This window comes from Ammospiza nelsoni, chromosome Z (genome assembly GCF_027579445.1).
Source record: "Ammospiza nelsoni isolate bAmmNel1 chromosome Z, bAmmNel1.pri, whole genome shotgun sequence".
Lineage (NCBI taxonomy): Eukaryota > Metazoa > Chordata > Aves > Passeriformes > Passerellidae > Ammospiza > Ammospiza nelsoni.
Window position 1 is genome coordinate 50,944,146 of NC_080669.1, and position 14,791 is coordinate 50,958,936.

Here is a 14,791-nt window from a genome sequence, read left to right on the forward strand (position 1 = left end):
CACCACCCGGCCTCCTGATGGCTTTGGAGGTTTTGCTTCCCCCTTCGGGCCCTGGCCCACCTTTTGTGGGCCATATCTGGGGTTCCTGGTCCCTCTCCATGAGCCAGGGGCCCCCAGGGCCTCTCTCTGGCTGCTCTGCTGCTCTTTTCGATGACACACCAAAAAAAAAAAAATTTTATTAAGAGAGTTGAAATAGCTGACAGCAGCTCTGAAGCACTGAAGCACCAAAAATTACCTTCAGCCCAAGTTGTTCAAAAAGGGCTGCGGTCAGGACATTCCAAAAGTTGTTTCAAAATTGTTTGAAATTGTTTTGTGACTGTCAATGGACTTTTGATAACTATTGATGGACTTTTCTGCAGCAAGCCTGTTTCAAAAGGGACTTTCAGAGATGGCGAAGAGGAACATCTTCAGTCCATGGACTTTTTCCTGAATCTCAGCTGCTTAGACTTGAACTTTCTTTGCATTGTTTTTGCATTTTCTTATATTGTAAGATTGTTTTAGTGATTTGATAGAATTGTATGTTCTACAGGTGAAGAAATTCCCTGTTCATTCCACACCAGCACTTGATTGAGATTTGGATTAGCAACAGATAACCTGTCAAGTGTTTGTTCTTTCCTCTGCATGTGAACGGCATAGAAAATTACAAACACTTTTCTTTCTAATTTAAATAAATAAAAGAAAGGTGGCATGTCACAGACATTTTTTCATTAAAATCCTTTTGTTAGGATTTTTCCTGCTGAAGCTGAGAAGTTATACAACAAAATGTAAACAATGGTTATCTGCTGCTGTGGAATGCAACAGGTGGATCTGTGATTGGTCTCGGGTGGATGTTTGGATTTACTGACCACTCACGGCAGAGCTGGGTCTCACTTTCTGCTGAGACACAGCCCTTTGTTATTGATTCCTTTTCTAGTCTTAGCTTAGCTAGCCTTCTGAGAACTTTCCTTCTATTATTTTTAGTATAGTTATAATGTAATATATATATCATAAAATAATAAATCAAGCCTTCTGAACATGAGGTCAACATTCTCGCCTCTCTCTTCATCCTGCAACCCTTGCAAGCCCTATAACAAGGAGGCTCAGAGGAGACCTTAGCAATCTCTACAACTGCTTAAAAGGAAGAGGTAGCCAGGTGGGTGTTGGCCTCTTTTCCCAGCTAACTAATGACAGGACAAGAAGAAATGGCCTCAGATTACCATTAAACATTAGGAAAAATTACATCACTGAAATTCATCAGAGTCAGGTATTGGAATAGAGCACCCACTGAAGTGGTGGAGTCACCATTCCTGGAAGTGTTCAAAAAACATGGGGACATGGTTTAATAGTAAACTTGTTGATGTTGCTGGGTTAATGTTTGACTTACTGACCTTACCAGGTTTTTTCAGCCTTAATGATGCTTTAATTTTGTTCTATAACTCCATCAAAAACAGCTGATGCAAAGTTTAGTTCAGTTTAAAATAAATTAAGTATTTCAGTAGAAGCAGTAATGCTCGTAGGATGTTGGCTAAAAATGAAGCCAGAAAAAAAGATTGACTAGGCTAAAATAAAGAGAAAGCAAACATTAAAAGAAAAAAAATCACTGGAAAAAACAAACAAATTGCAAAGGACTTTAGACACTGGCATTTTAAGAGTTGATAATTGCTCTTGGGAGAGATGTGTACACAACTATTTTTTAAGAATAGAGGTAGGTTACATTGTTTGCTTTTCATAGCCAACAGTACAGTAACTTAATCAAATTTTTGATACACGTACAAAGGATTGAGAAGTTTACTCAACTTAGTATTTTGGCCTTTCCCTTTGTCAAAGATTTCAGTACCATGATACAGATTAATTAAATATGAAAGATGCAAGTAAACATGAAAAAGTTACAAGCACTGTCCTGGGACATGGTGGGGGTTTTTAATTTTGCATAGAAGAGATGCAAGAAAGACAGTAGGCTTTGTAAGAAACATGTAGATGTTTTTACTTCAAAATACAAATTTACCAGAAATGCAGAATTAGGGCACTTTAGGTACATTAAAAATAGTAGAACTGGTAATTGCTCTGTCCTGGTATTTGCCATATTTAGGAACTATGAAAAATATTTGTTCCTCCTAGGTCCCTCTCTGGGTCCCACATGCTCAGGTTTTTTCTGCTTAAGCTGGAAGCTTCAATGCCTGCCTTACTTCACTGTTATATTAATGATGCTGATATCCTCATAGGGTTTGTCAGTTTTGGGATTGACTTTGACATTTGAGATTCTCTGAACAACTTCCATTCCTTTAGTCACCCGTCCAAACACACTGTGCTTGTTGTCGAGCCAAGGCTGTTTGAAAGCACAGGAGGAAAAGAAAAGCATATTAAATAGAAAGCAGCATGTAGGTTAGGTACCAAACCAAAAATAAAGTGTACATGGATACATTTTGTGTGTCCAGACTATGGAAGCCAACACCCTGTAAACATTAGCATGCAAGGAAATACTAGAATGCAGCTAACACTGCTTTCTTAAAGCACTACAGAGGTCATGTTCTACCAGTGCAGTAGCACTGTATAGTTCATTTTAAAGTGCATTCTCAGTTCACAGAAATGTTTCAGTCTCTCTGTTTCATGTTATTTTCACAAAGGAATTTTAAGTGTCAGTACAGAATACTACCCAATTCAATACTGAGACGGTATGCCCAATTTCAATATAGGCCCTCATACAACTTAATAAACCTCAGAACTATGGTAGTTAGTTTTTTTTTTTAATATATTACTTTGAAGTCCTATAAGAATGCATTTTTATAAGCGTTACTTTTAAGTTTCTATATCTTAGATTCACATATCAAAATTTTTATTGTCGTTTTTATTGGCTCTCAATCTATACACAGATCAAATGAAATTTTTAAACCTGAACACTGGCTTCCTGGTATAGCTACAATCAGACACCATTAGAGAGACATCCTGGCACCATATCCAAACCCCAAACAATCTAAGCAATACCTAGGTTTCCATCAAGTTTAAACCACTATTATTAACATAAGATACTCTAGTAATACATAATTGCAAACATGCCTAGGAATTTTATAGCACCCTCACTCCATTTAAAGGCAAAAGGCCTCTTGATCACAAGTGATGGAAAAGTATTTCTATCTTGTAAGGGACAGTTTCAGTGAAGCCTATACACTACACATCACGTGTGTCATTTATTTGTAAAGTAAGCACTAATGTGTTCCTTTTTTCATGAGAAAAAACTTGATTTTTTACTATCTAGGTAGCCTCTCAGGCCTTAAATTGAGCTTTTAGCATTACTTACAGTTGGGACTACTGTTATAAAAAACTGGGATCCATTGGTATTTGGTCCTGCATTAGCCATGCTGAGTGTATATGGTCTGTCATGTCGTAAAGTTGAATGAAACTCATCTTCAAATTCTCCTCCCCAAATACTTTCACCTCCCATTCCTGTACCAGTTGGGTCACCAGTCTGAATCATGAAACCCTGCACAAAAATTGTAAGTGATCACATTACTGCATAGAATACATAATCGTAAGTGTTATGTGCTAGGTGACATTTTTTCAAACTTACTTCAAACGTATCCACAAAATGTGTTAAAATGTTGTGTGTAAGGGAGAAAGCATTTAAGACTTTTTTGTGTCTAACAAGTACTTGAGAAAAAGCAAGGTTATTCACTATACCTGCCAATGAAAGAAACCTGACTGTCTCTACCTTTTGCAAATTCTTAGGCTCTGTCACTTGATTCTGGTGCGACAGAAATAAAAAGCCTTACAAGAAAGGTATTCTGACATGAAGCAAAGTTTTAGTTCAAGCAGGATAGCAGGACTCATCTTTCAATTTTCAGTTTTCTGCTACCTTATCAGCTGCAGAACAGCTACTACGACTTTAGTAAGTGCTAAAGCTATTTAGGACATTGGAGCTGTTCAGAATTATAAGGAACTCTAAATGTACTCCAACAATCCTGTGTGCAAAAGGGAAACGGAATTGTTAACAGAGGACTGACCAGCAGAGTACATTACATAAATTAACAAAAAATTAACATGTTACAAGTTACCTTGATGATACGGTGAATTATGTGTCCATTGTAGTAACCATTCCTGCTGTGCACACAGAAGTTTTCCACTGTTTTGGGGCACCTAAAATCATTCAACCGAAAACACAATAATATTTGTCTGGTGACAGGGCCATAAAGATTTCAGCTGGGACTAAGACCCCCTTGTGCTGTGCAATGTTTCAGGACTCTGTAGGAAGGGATTTAGCCACCTAAGGAAAAAACACATCTCCAACTCCTCAAACCTAAGCTTAAAAAGAGCTGAAAGCAAAAAGCTTGAGAATTACAAAGCTGTGTGATTACCCAGAAAGGCAGCAGCCGTGTTGACAGCACAGGGATGTTTTAGCTGTTGCTGAGCAGGGCTTATGCAGTGTTGAGGCCTTTTCTGCTCCTAATCCCACTCTGCCAGTGGGAGGCTGGGGCTGTAGGAGCTGAGAGGGGACCTAGCTGAGACAGCTGAACCCAGCTGACCACAGGGATGCTCCATTGCACATATGGCATTATGTTCAGCACATAAAAGCTGAGGGAAAAAGCAGGGGACATGCAGAGTAAATGGTGATTTGCCTTCTCAAGTACCCACTCCATGTGAGGGAGACCTGTTTTCTTGGAGATAGTAGAACATCTGCCTGTCCAGGTTCCCTATTTTGCTTTGCTTGGGTGCATGCCTTTTGCTTTCCCTATTAAACTCTCTGTACCTCAACTCACACGTGTTTTCACTCTTACTCTTCCAGTGCTCTCCCATTCCACCAAGGGAGACATGAGCAAGTGGTTCTGGGGGTCTTAGTTGCTGGCTGGGGTTAAACCATGAGAGCCAGAAACCAAATCTGTCTCCTGAAGGCCTAGTTCAAGGCACCACTGACTATAGGTTCCCTAGTTTTCTATCTGCACTCCCGATACGGAGAAAATGGCCAAGCTGAGTCCACAGGTGTAGAGTTACTCTAGTCTAACTGTGAAATGGAGTATTAGCTTGGGTTTTAGTGACACTCCAAGCTATCTTGTGAAAAAGAGCACCAATGTCATAACTAATGGAACAGACTAGATTATATCCTAGTTCTTGCTGAGCAGTACAGTCATTCACAACTTTATTTCACAATGACATGACCGAAGAATTCAAAGATGTACAGAGCCATATCCTATATGCTCTTCTTTAAAGTTTTAATCACACTAAAGAAATTTTAATTTTAAGCTCAGCTGGGAGAAAATACTACAGTAAGAAAGGACAAACCTAACAATGGATGAACCAACCCTAGTAATGCTCTATTTAAAACTGCATACAGAACATTGCAGTGAAGCACCTTGCAATACTGTGCATGCATGACACATTAGCATGACAATTTAAAGAAAGAATTAATGTAGCTTGACCTGTAACTTGCTGGCAAGAGCTCTACCATTACTACAACCTATATGCTATAATTATGAATTCCAGAAACTAGAGCCAGATGCAAGGAAATACTGGTAAAGACTGCAGTAAAAGTCTGGTAGCCCTAGAGGGTAGAATTGAGGTTGACCTCCTGTGCTTAAGACCAAAGATGAATTTACTTTTGGAGACGCATGGAATACATCAACATAATTAAGGTTTCTATGTATAGCAATATATTATATACATTTCCTGTTAAATAACAGATTATTTGCAATTTTTGCATCACAAAAGAGAGAGAAGGACATAATGATTTTAGCAATTGTCATGCAAAAAACTTTTCAATTCTTTGCCTGGTTTTGCATATACACAACACTAGTATTATATGCTGGTATAAATGTTATATGGCTTTTAAAGGAGCTGCAATAACAAAGTGTAGTACACTGGCCACATTCAGAAGTTGCAACTACTATTCTTCTGGCTCGCACAGACCTGCTGCCAAATCTGCTGCTGCTGCCAACATCATCTTTCTTTTTCAAGATCTGTGCAAACAGCACTGCCTTACAATACAGAGCTTACACAGAAGAGTAACATTATCTGTTCAAGAACAAAAGTTAAGAAAGGAAAAACCTCCCTGAATCAATAACTAAATAAACCCAAACACAATTCCAAAAACTCCTGTGCCCCAGACTATTTTTACCCTACTTTATTTTTGTTTGTTAAGAGTCACATTCCTCCCTTAGCATATTAAGAAACTGTCAGGAAACAAAAACAGTAGAAAAAAGGAAAGAAAATAATTATTTCTGGCATAAGTCTTGGACACTGCAACCACAAGGGGCAAAAGAAAGCAACAAAACCAAAAAACCCAGAAAAAACAGCAACTACATACTCAACAGGAAAAAGCTTGATATGAATATCTCCCATGCTTGTGTGGATGATGGCACTGTCTGACACTCTTTTGGGACCTTCTGCCTGAGTGGCTGCCATGACCTCTTCTTTAGAAGGTTTCTCATTAAATACATCTCTGTCAGAATCTGCACTCTTTGTGTCTTCTGGTTCACGTTTAGTAAACTGAAGCACAAAAGAAAAGAAGGTTAACTGTTTTTTTCTTTTTTCCTCTTAAAATACACAGTGCCCTGCACCCAACACATCAATGTCATTATTCAACCTGCTGAACACCCAATTCAATTTGAAATGTACAAAGATAATTCATAGACAGTCTATCCTTGGACTGCTGTGTTATGTTACCAGCATTTCCACAGTCACAAATTCCAGTAAAACTACATGCAAATCCAAGTAACTTTTAATAAACTGTTATCTTTAAACTTTTCCTTTACAACAAGAGTCTGCACTAGTTCAGCATCTTTTCTTTAAAATGAGGTGGAGAATACCAGGCTGTTTTGCTATACTAAAATGAAACTGGCAGGCTTTATGCCAAAAGGATTAGCTGTGCTTTGCAGTTGTGCTACAAAGTTAAAATAAATCCTCCTATTCCAATACTGCATTAATATAAAACTACAGAGACCCAGCAAATTTAAGGCATAACAGACAGTCCAAACTCTAATCTCTACAGCTATGACCTCTCAAATGAGCTACTAACCACTCTGAAATTGTTTGTTTGGTTCCATTTCACCTAAAAACCCAACTGTGAACAGGAAGATGACTCCTTTCTTGATTGCTTATATGTCCTTATTGTTACCAAGTCTTGATTCTTGTCTGAAATTTTTTCTATTATATTTTTTAATGCATACAGTTGCTTATTGTTTCTTTATAAAATCTGGTTAGTTTTTAAAGTGCTCTTACTTAGGTTCTTTTTCAACAAGAACAAAAGGATATCTTCTTGGGGGAATAAAAATTTATGAAAAAATCACAGCTGTTTCTAGTTAACATACAGATAGTTCAAGATAAAAATTCTAAATATACTTGCAACATAAAGAGACTCCTTTGTAAAAGCTGCATTTACAACTACAAAAAGCACTAGAAAGGTGCAAAGAGAAAAACAAAAAATAATGTAATCAATACAAGAATGGAGCTATTTAAATAGAAACTCCACACACCATGTAAAACCTGTTTTTTTTAAAAGCTGTGCAGATTACTGTTGGATCTGCCTGAATATTCTGGAGAACAGGATTTTCAGATGCCTTCATCTCTATAGTGATCGCTGCACGATGTTTCTTTGCTACTCCTTGGAACAAAGCCAGTTGCATCATTCTGATGTTCTCTTGTTTTCCCAAGATACGAATACACCTGAAATTCAAGACGTAAAGAGGTGTAATGTTCAGCTGCTCACAGTCAGAAAATGTCTTCTTTCTGAATGTTAGATTCAGAGCAAAATTTCAAAATCCTCTCAAAATAATTATTTACTAATAATTTTAAATCCCAACTAAATGATCCATCTTTACTTGACATTTACATTATCCCATCCAGTTAGATAGAAATTAATTAATTACACATTTTTAATACATGTGCTTGCTATCTGTCTAAGCTGTGATCTCCAGCAACTCCTTACAAAGAATGGGAGCCTTACAGTGTAATGTAAGGCTCTCAAATAAGAACACAACAAGATTAGACACCTCCACAGTCATATCAAGTTTTAAATACACTCTAAATTTGACTGAATAAAGACTTTAAAACAGAAGTTTATCTCTCTGTGTGTCACTGAAACTCACCTGTTAGTCTCTACATTTATGACCTTAATGCCCAACATAGTTCCATAGAGAACGAAGTGTCCAGTTTCATCAAAAATTATATTAATTAATCTTACTGCATCCACTTTCTCCAGCTCACGCTCAACTGCCATACGCCGCCCAAACTCCATGTCAGGCAGTTGTTGTCTCATCTGCTGAAGTTCAGTAAACATCTACAAAAAAAAACCCCAGCACTACTATAATAACATATTTTACACTTTTTTCCAGTAAAACACTGATTCACATGATTAGAAAATACTGAATTCAAGTGAGATTACTCCATTCAAACTTAACTGAAGGATTTAGATGAATACAAGGAATACTCTCTTTATTTTAATGATACAACAGGCATGTTGTAGGACTAGGCTTAAGCATGAGAAAATGTGCAGTTGTCTATCAAATTTCTTAGAAGATGACAAATTTAATTCATTTTCATGGTGTCACTTGCAATGGGCTTTGTCCACCATCTTCCACAATTGCTTTCTAGTTAAGTGTAATCTAGCAGCATGAAAACAGAAATGAAAATCAACAACTCTGTTTCACTATGTAAGTAACATAACCAGTAAGAATTCACTTTGGGGCAAAGCAATCTAAGAGACAAGCAAGAGAACACCTCTTGGTGAGAGAAGGCCTTTTTTGCAAGGAAAATATGGGAAGGAGGCTTCCCTTTAGAAATAAACTATAGCTTAGGTGAATGCGCTGGCAAACAAATGCAAGTAAGTAGAGAAAACATTTCAAGAAGGAGAAACAAGACAAAACTCACACTCAGAGATTCATCAAAGACTCTCATGAGCTTTCCTGTCAGAAAACGAAAAATTCTAACTTTTCTGTCAGACCCAAGAGTGGCCATTTTCTTGCCATCAGGCGAAAAACTTATACTGGATGGGTAAGCCTTGCATTTAGCAAATTCATAGAGATCGGTATCTGTTTTATACTCCCAGTTCACATTCTTGGGAAATTTATATTCATGAGGAGTACCGGTCCAGTACTCGATCATTCCGGACTTGTCCGAAGACACAACTGCTTTGTAGACAGGGTTCAGGCGTATCTGAGTAAGAGGGGACATATGGAGTTTATCGAAAACGTGAAGTGGCTGGTTATTTCCTCGTCCATCATATATGAATATTTTTCCTGTACTTTTCTCAGATGTTGCAACAGAAGATATAGCATCTCCAGGGCAATATACCCATTCACACTGGCCAGGGTGGTAGCTGCAACAAAGAGTAGAAAGGAAAAAAAATTAAAAATAAAGTAGGAATGGTTTTAATTAGGTAAGAGTCAAATTATGCTGTAAACTTGAAATCAAACACCAGAAGCAAATTTTAAAATTTTTTTACTAGTTTTGCTAATACATATCTTGCTAATATTGAGCATATTATAGGCAAGTTTTACCAAGAAATACCATTCAGCAGAAGACTACCAATTTCTGTTCTTTCCATATTGTTTTGTAAAGAGGCTGTGATAGTCCAAGTAGAAAGTGGGTAAAAAGGACTAATTTGGATAGAAATTCAGATAAAAAGCCCAAGCGGCATTAATATATAATGTAAGTCAATACCATTCCTCGTCCATCTTTTAAGTGAGTAATGACTCAGTAGTATTGAAGACAACTGCACCTCTGCCATACACTTTTGCAAAAGTTCAACTAGATCTTGCCAGAAAAAAACCCACAAACCCACAAAATCTCCAAGAAGTGATACAAACCAAATTAAGACAAGCCCTCTATATTCAATAAGGGTTGTGAGTGCATTTAAGAAGGAACTCATTTGCTACTTGCAAAAATCTACAAATAAGGTAAGTCAGAGATACAGTCAATAATATGTCTGTTTTAAAGTCTGTAAGAAAAGATTCTGAAAACTAGAACTCAAACTAAATTGCAAACGGCAAAAAAATGATACAATCTCCAGAGGAAGCATGTTTAGTATCCTTTTACAAACTGAACTAACGAATGCTGATGGACTGATGATATTCTGACATTATGACAAGACACCAGTAATTTAGATTTTCAATTTCTGTCTGTAAAGAGAAACAAATACTTTGTCTCAAATTCATTAGGAAGAACAGGATCAAATAAATATGAAATCTCTGCAGAAATAGGCAACGTTTTCCAGATGACAGATGGAAGCATAAAGCAGAGAGCTAAAGATTTGCAGAGAGCCATGGTCTATAGATTAGTTGTAGAACTGGAAAGCTCTGAAGATCAGGAGTGCTTTTTTGAATATAATTTTATTTTTTCTATAATTTCACCAATTTTGTAATAACAGTACAGGGCTATGTCAAAAATGACAGCAAAATCAAAAAGCTTAAGCCTAACTGGATTTTTTCCAGAACAGACAGAGAGAATCAATTCCTACAGGTGAAGTACATTATCTGGAAGATGACACTAAAACTGCAACAAACAAAGCAGATAGCATATGCTTTTATTACATGTTCTTGTAAAGGCTTCTTTCTCTGGCTTTACACTTCTATTCAGTTTCAAAACTAACCAATACATCATGGTGTGGTGTTTATTTTTCTCTGGTATTGTTATAATTCCAGTAGCATCCATTCCTGTTTCTCCCAGATCCTTCAGGTACATAATGTGTAACTATAAGACTAAAGAAAAAAACAATATTGCTTCTAGCAGAAAAAGGAAATTGTATCCCTATGACAACAAATGAGGCAATACAGGCAGGACAAATCCCTTCCCTACTGGAACTACTCACAGACTGTAATTTTTAAACTCAGTGCCAAACAACAGAGAGAAATTATGCCTAGCTAAATATTTGGAGAAACCCCACATCTTTGTGCATAATAGGTAACACTGAGGAAGCTCCTTTTCTACTCCTCTCTTCCAGTGCTCCAGTAGTAATTTTTTCTATTCAGTCAGGCAGTCTCAAGCCATTGGATTAATTTCAGATGCAGGTTTACTCAACTTCATATGACTGAGGCATGGGGGAAAGGGAAGAACTCAAGAACCCCAAATTACTGACTAATCTCTTAGCAAAACAACCCCCGCTGATAATTTCAAAAGAACACTTCTGAGAAATAAATAACTTACCCAAGTTTCAGCATGTTGATCATGTCAAAGTTGACTACATCAAACACCTTCATCGCTTTGTCATCTCCAACAGAACAGAACAATGCCCCCTCTGAACTAACAGCAATACTCTCAATAACACCTGTGAATTAATTTAAGATACTATTAAGAAATAGGAAAGAACATCCTTCATTCCAGTATTACATACGGAAAACCTACAGAGGCTGAAACCTGTTTCCCAACTGTTTTGTCACCTTTTTAATTTAAAACTCCACCTGAATTCAATTAAATATTATTTAAAAAAATAAAATTCACAAAACAGCACTTGATGGCCTACCAGTATTTAGACTCAGGTATGTGATAATCAAAAATTTACGAAAAACATAGTAAAATATTATAATGGTAGTAAATTTAGTTTAAAATGTTGATTTTAGAAAATTGGGAACATTATGATGGGGTAAACATCATGTGTTCCTCAGCTGGCATCTCTCAACAGGGTAAAAGAAGCAGAACTCTACAGATTATTACACCCATGATACTCAAAACTCCTCTGCAACTGAGCCTTCCATAAAGTTCTCACAATGCTGATTTTTCACATGGTAGGTTTTGTTCACACCTTTTGCTTCTATATATAAATAAGAAGCCGACAGTTAACCAGACTTTAGTATTTCTTGTCACTCTAAAAGGAAACCATGTTTTTATTACCTATTACTAAATATTTTTCTTACTGTAACATTCTGCCTTTCAAACTGGATGTTTTTGCTTCAGGCATATCATAGTTTCTAATACTGTTGAGAATATAATTTTCTGTCCAGACTATTTAATGCTTAGCATAGTGTTGAAAACCTTTGCGTACTTATTAGCTCAGAAAATTGGGTCAAAGTTTCTCTTAACTGCAATTCTTCTGATAATTACAACAATAAGGCAGAATTTACTCTACAGTTACAGTACTCCAGATAAAAATAACTACTTTTTTTCCACACTGCAAGGGGGAAGAAAAAGACTGAGGTATCCTTATTTAAAGTAACATATTTTTAAACTTCTCTGGATTTTATGAACAATTTTGTTTATCTTGTTCACTTATGTTCCAGATATTCTCCCACAATCAGGCACAAAGCAATGCAAAGGCCTCATTTTTCATTTTCATGTTTCATTTTCATCCTATCCCTGCTACAGCTTGGGAGCAAAATGTAACAGGACAGAGGAATAAAAGGAGTATTGGTAGGTATCATTTAATCTCTGACTGCATTAAAGGAACCCCAGAAACTCTCTCTCTATTTGCACTCTCTCTTCAAACAACAAAGAGCAAGGGAGAGGAAAAAGTAAACTCCTTTAGATAAGAAAGAGCAACTTCTCACCCAAGTGACTTCGGAAGTGTTTAACAAACTCAATCCCTTCTTCTATTTTCTTCCAGAATTTTACATGTCCATCATGACTGGCTGTTATGATAAAATCTGTCCTACAATTAGAAAAGAAAAATAAAATAAAGAAAACAGATGCACACACTATGCACCTTCCCACTGGTCAGTAATTTGCACTAGAATTAACATTGTGCAGAGAATGAATCTCAAGAAATTACTGTGAAAGTCTGTCTGAATAGGTACTTAAACTCCTGGAAAAACACAACAGGTATTTTAGTGCATTCTGGATTAATCCATGAAAAGTCAAAATGAAGAAAAATATAACACTATCCTTTTTGAATATGTAAATATAACTCCTATTTTAAGACTGGTTTCATGTCTGTGAGTGAGATCTCTGCAATTCTGGTGAACGGTATTTTTTCAGAGGGAGTAAGTTATTACTTACTCCTGTATTTCCTGCATATTTTAACAAGGATTTTAAGATTCTCTTTTAGCCTATAAAAACAACTTGAATCTTGCTTCTAGGTAAGCAAGATGTAACTTTTTTTTTTTTGTAAAAAACCCACCATCCTTTAAAAAACCACCTCAGGACACTGCAACTTTCTGTTATAAAGCTTCTACAGTGAAAACTTCTTAGCTAACACAAAAATACACCCCAGATGAAGAAATACAATGGAGAACAAAAATACTTACTTTGTACATGCCACGTGTGTAATAACATCTCTGTGCATGTAACTGCGCTCATACATTGAAGCTGATGGAAGATTTTCAAGATAAACATGTTCGAATTCAAGAACTACACAGAATAGAAAGAAAAGTCAGGATTTTTTTTTTCATGAAGTTACATCTACATTTTGTTTTCTTTTACTTATCCTTTTATTGCTTACTCATGTTTAGTCTACATTCTGTTTTCTTTTACTTATCCTTTTATTGCTTACTCATGTTTAGTCAAAAATATGCAGGATTTTGTGCAAACATAATTAAAGAGCTTTTAGGTCTGGCATTGCACTCAGACTTACACATTTTCTGTGGAATAAAGCCACTCAAATGCTGCTTTAACTCATATTGCTCCATCCTCTTAAGGCAACTGTTACAGTAACTGTCTTGCTGTTTCAAAAAGAAACAACATCAATCAGCAGTTTTTAAGTTACTGCCAGAAAACAGAAGGTCATCAGAACCTCATTTCATTCTAAAACCACATGTATGCCTTTTGTTTTTACAAGATTTGTGATCCCACACAGGTCCTGTAGTCTAAATTTTAAGCATATACACCTATTTCATTGTTTAACTGGCCAATCTAAAATAATCTGATTTTGAGTTTTGTTTCTCATCTTTAGATCCTACTTGTTAACACCCGTGCAACAGTATTTTTTACTGAACTTGCATGTTTACATCTGATGATCATTGTTTTTTATACTTAAAGAAAACTTTAAGTGATACCCAGAGAGCTGGAAGTTGCTGCACACATCAACACCTCATGCCAAAACACAGCCCGGAGGCTTCTCCTGCTGCTGCAGCTTAGGGTGGTGATCTGAAAGATGGATTAACTCTACAACAATTAACAGCACAGCTTCAGCCGGCACAGCAGCAGGGCTCTTAGCCTTAAGGTGTTCTCAAAGGAAGCAAAGGTCTTAGAGTCACAGAATGTAAAGGGGCTAGAATAAGCCTTAAATACCATCTAGCCCCCTCCTACTAGACGAAGCTGCTCCAAGCCTTATTCAGCCTGGTTTTAAATACTACCAGGGTTGGAGCACCCAAAAAAATCACTGGGCAACCTGTGCAAGCACCTCACAGTAAAGAATTTTTTTCTAATAGCTAACCTGAATTTTCCTTTTTTCAGTTTGCACCAACTAGTCTTGATGCTATCACTGCAGTTCCTGTCGAAGAGTCCATCTCCAGCTTCCTTCTAAGTCCCTTTAGGTACTGGAGGGTTGCTATGAGGTCTCCACGTAACTTCCTCCTCTGCAGACTGAACGGCCACAAGTTTCTCAGCACCAGGCACCCCCGCTCTGTAATTCCGCATCTGAAGGTTTCCCCCCAGTGTGCTCATTTTACATACGAGACGCAGCTTCAGGAGCCGGGCTCCCGACAGCTGCCCTCACCTCGCGGCCGCTCCCGCACGGCGTGGCCTGGACGCGATCCCACGGCCCCGACCCCAGTCGGAGCAGAGCTTCATTCCTCCCCTTACCTCTCCTTTTCTTCGCCTGCGCGGCTTCCCCCGGGAGCGGCCCGACCCAGCGTTCCTCCTCATCGTCCTCGTCCGCTGCCGCCGAATCGCCGCCACCCGCCTCCACCTCTGGCGGCTTTCGCTTGCGCTCCGGCCCGGTGGACGCCATGGCGCTGAC

At 37.5% G+C, this 14,791-nt stretch overlaps 1 protein-coding gene across 1 annotated transcript; it reads right to left on the bottom strand.

The window, feature by feature from the left end:
• Positions 1-1,938: 1,938 nt before the first annotated feature.
• PPWD1 (peptidylprolyl isomerase domain and WD repeat containing 1) lies at positions 1,939-14,782 on the bottom strand. The gene is made up of 11 exons (XM_059492959.1): positions 14,635-14,782; positions 13,140-13,242; positions 12,444-12,544; positions 11,107-11,227; positions 8,833-9,280; positions 8,052-8,242; positions 7,440-7,629; positions 6,272-6,453; positions 4,029-4,110; positions 3,275-3,457; positions 1,939-2,305 (listed from the first exon to the last, which is right to left on the bottom strand). Exons 1-11 carry the CDS (start codon positions 14,780-14,782, stop codon positions 2,162-2,164), a joined length of 1,893 nt encoding a protein of 630 aa, XP_059348942.1. The 3' UTR covers positions 1,939-2,161.
• Positions 14,783-14,791: the final 9 nt, after the last annotated feature.

What these genes read in the sequence shown, in the direction of transcription:
- PPWD1 (XM_059492959.1), bottom strand. Translation starts at nt 14,782, where the DNA reads ATGGCGTCCACCGGGCCGGAGCGCAAGCGAAAGCCGCCAGAGGTGGAG. An exon ending in ACACTTCCGAAGTCACTTGG is followed by an intron (nt 11,228 to 12,443) that starts GTGAGAAGTTGC and finishes ATTAATTCACAG; the next exon opens with GTGTTATTGAGAGTATTGCT. An exon ending in ATAAATGTAGAGACTAACAG is followed by an intron (nt 7,630 to 8,051) that starts GTGAGTTTCAGT and finishes CTTGAATTTCAG; the next exon opens with GTGTATTCGTATCTTGGGAA.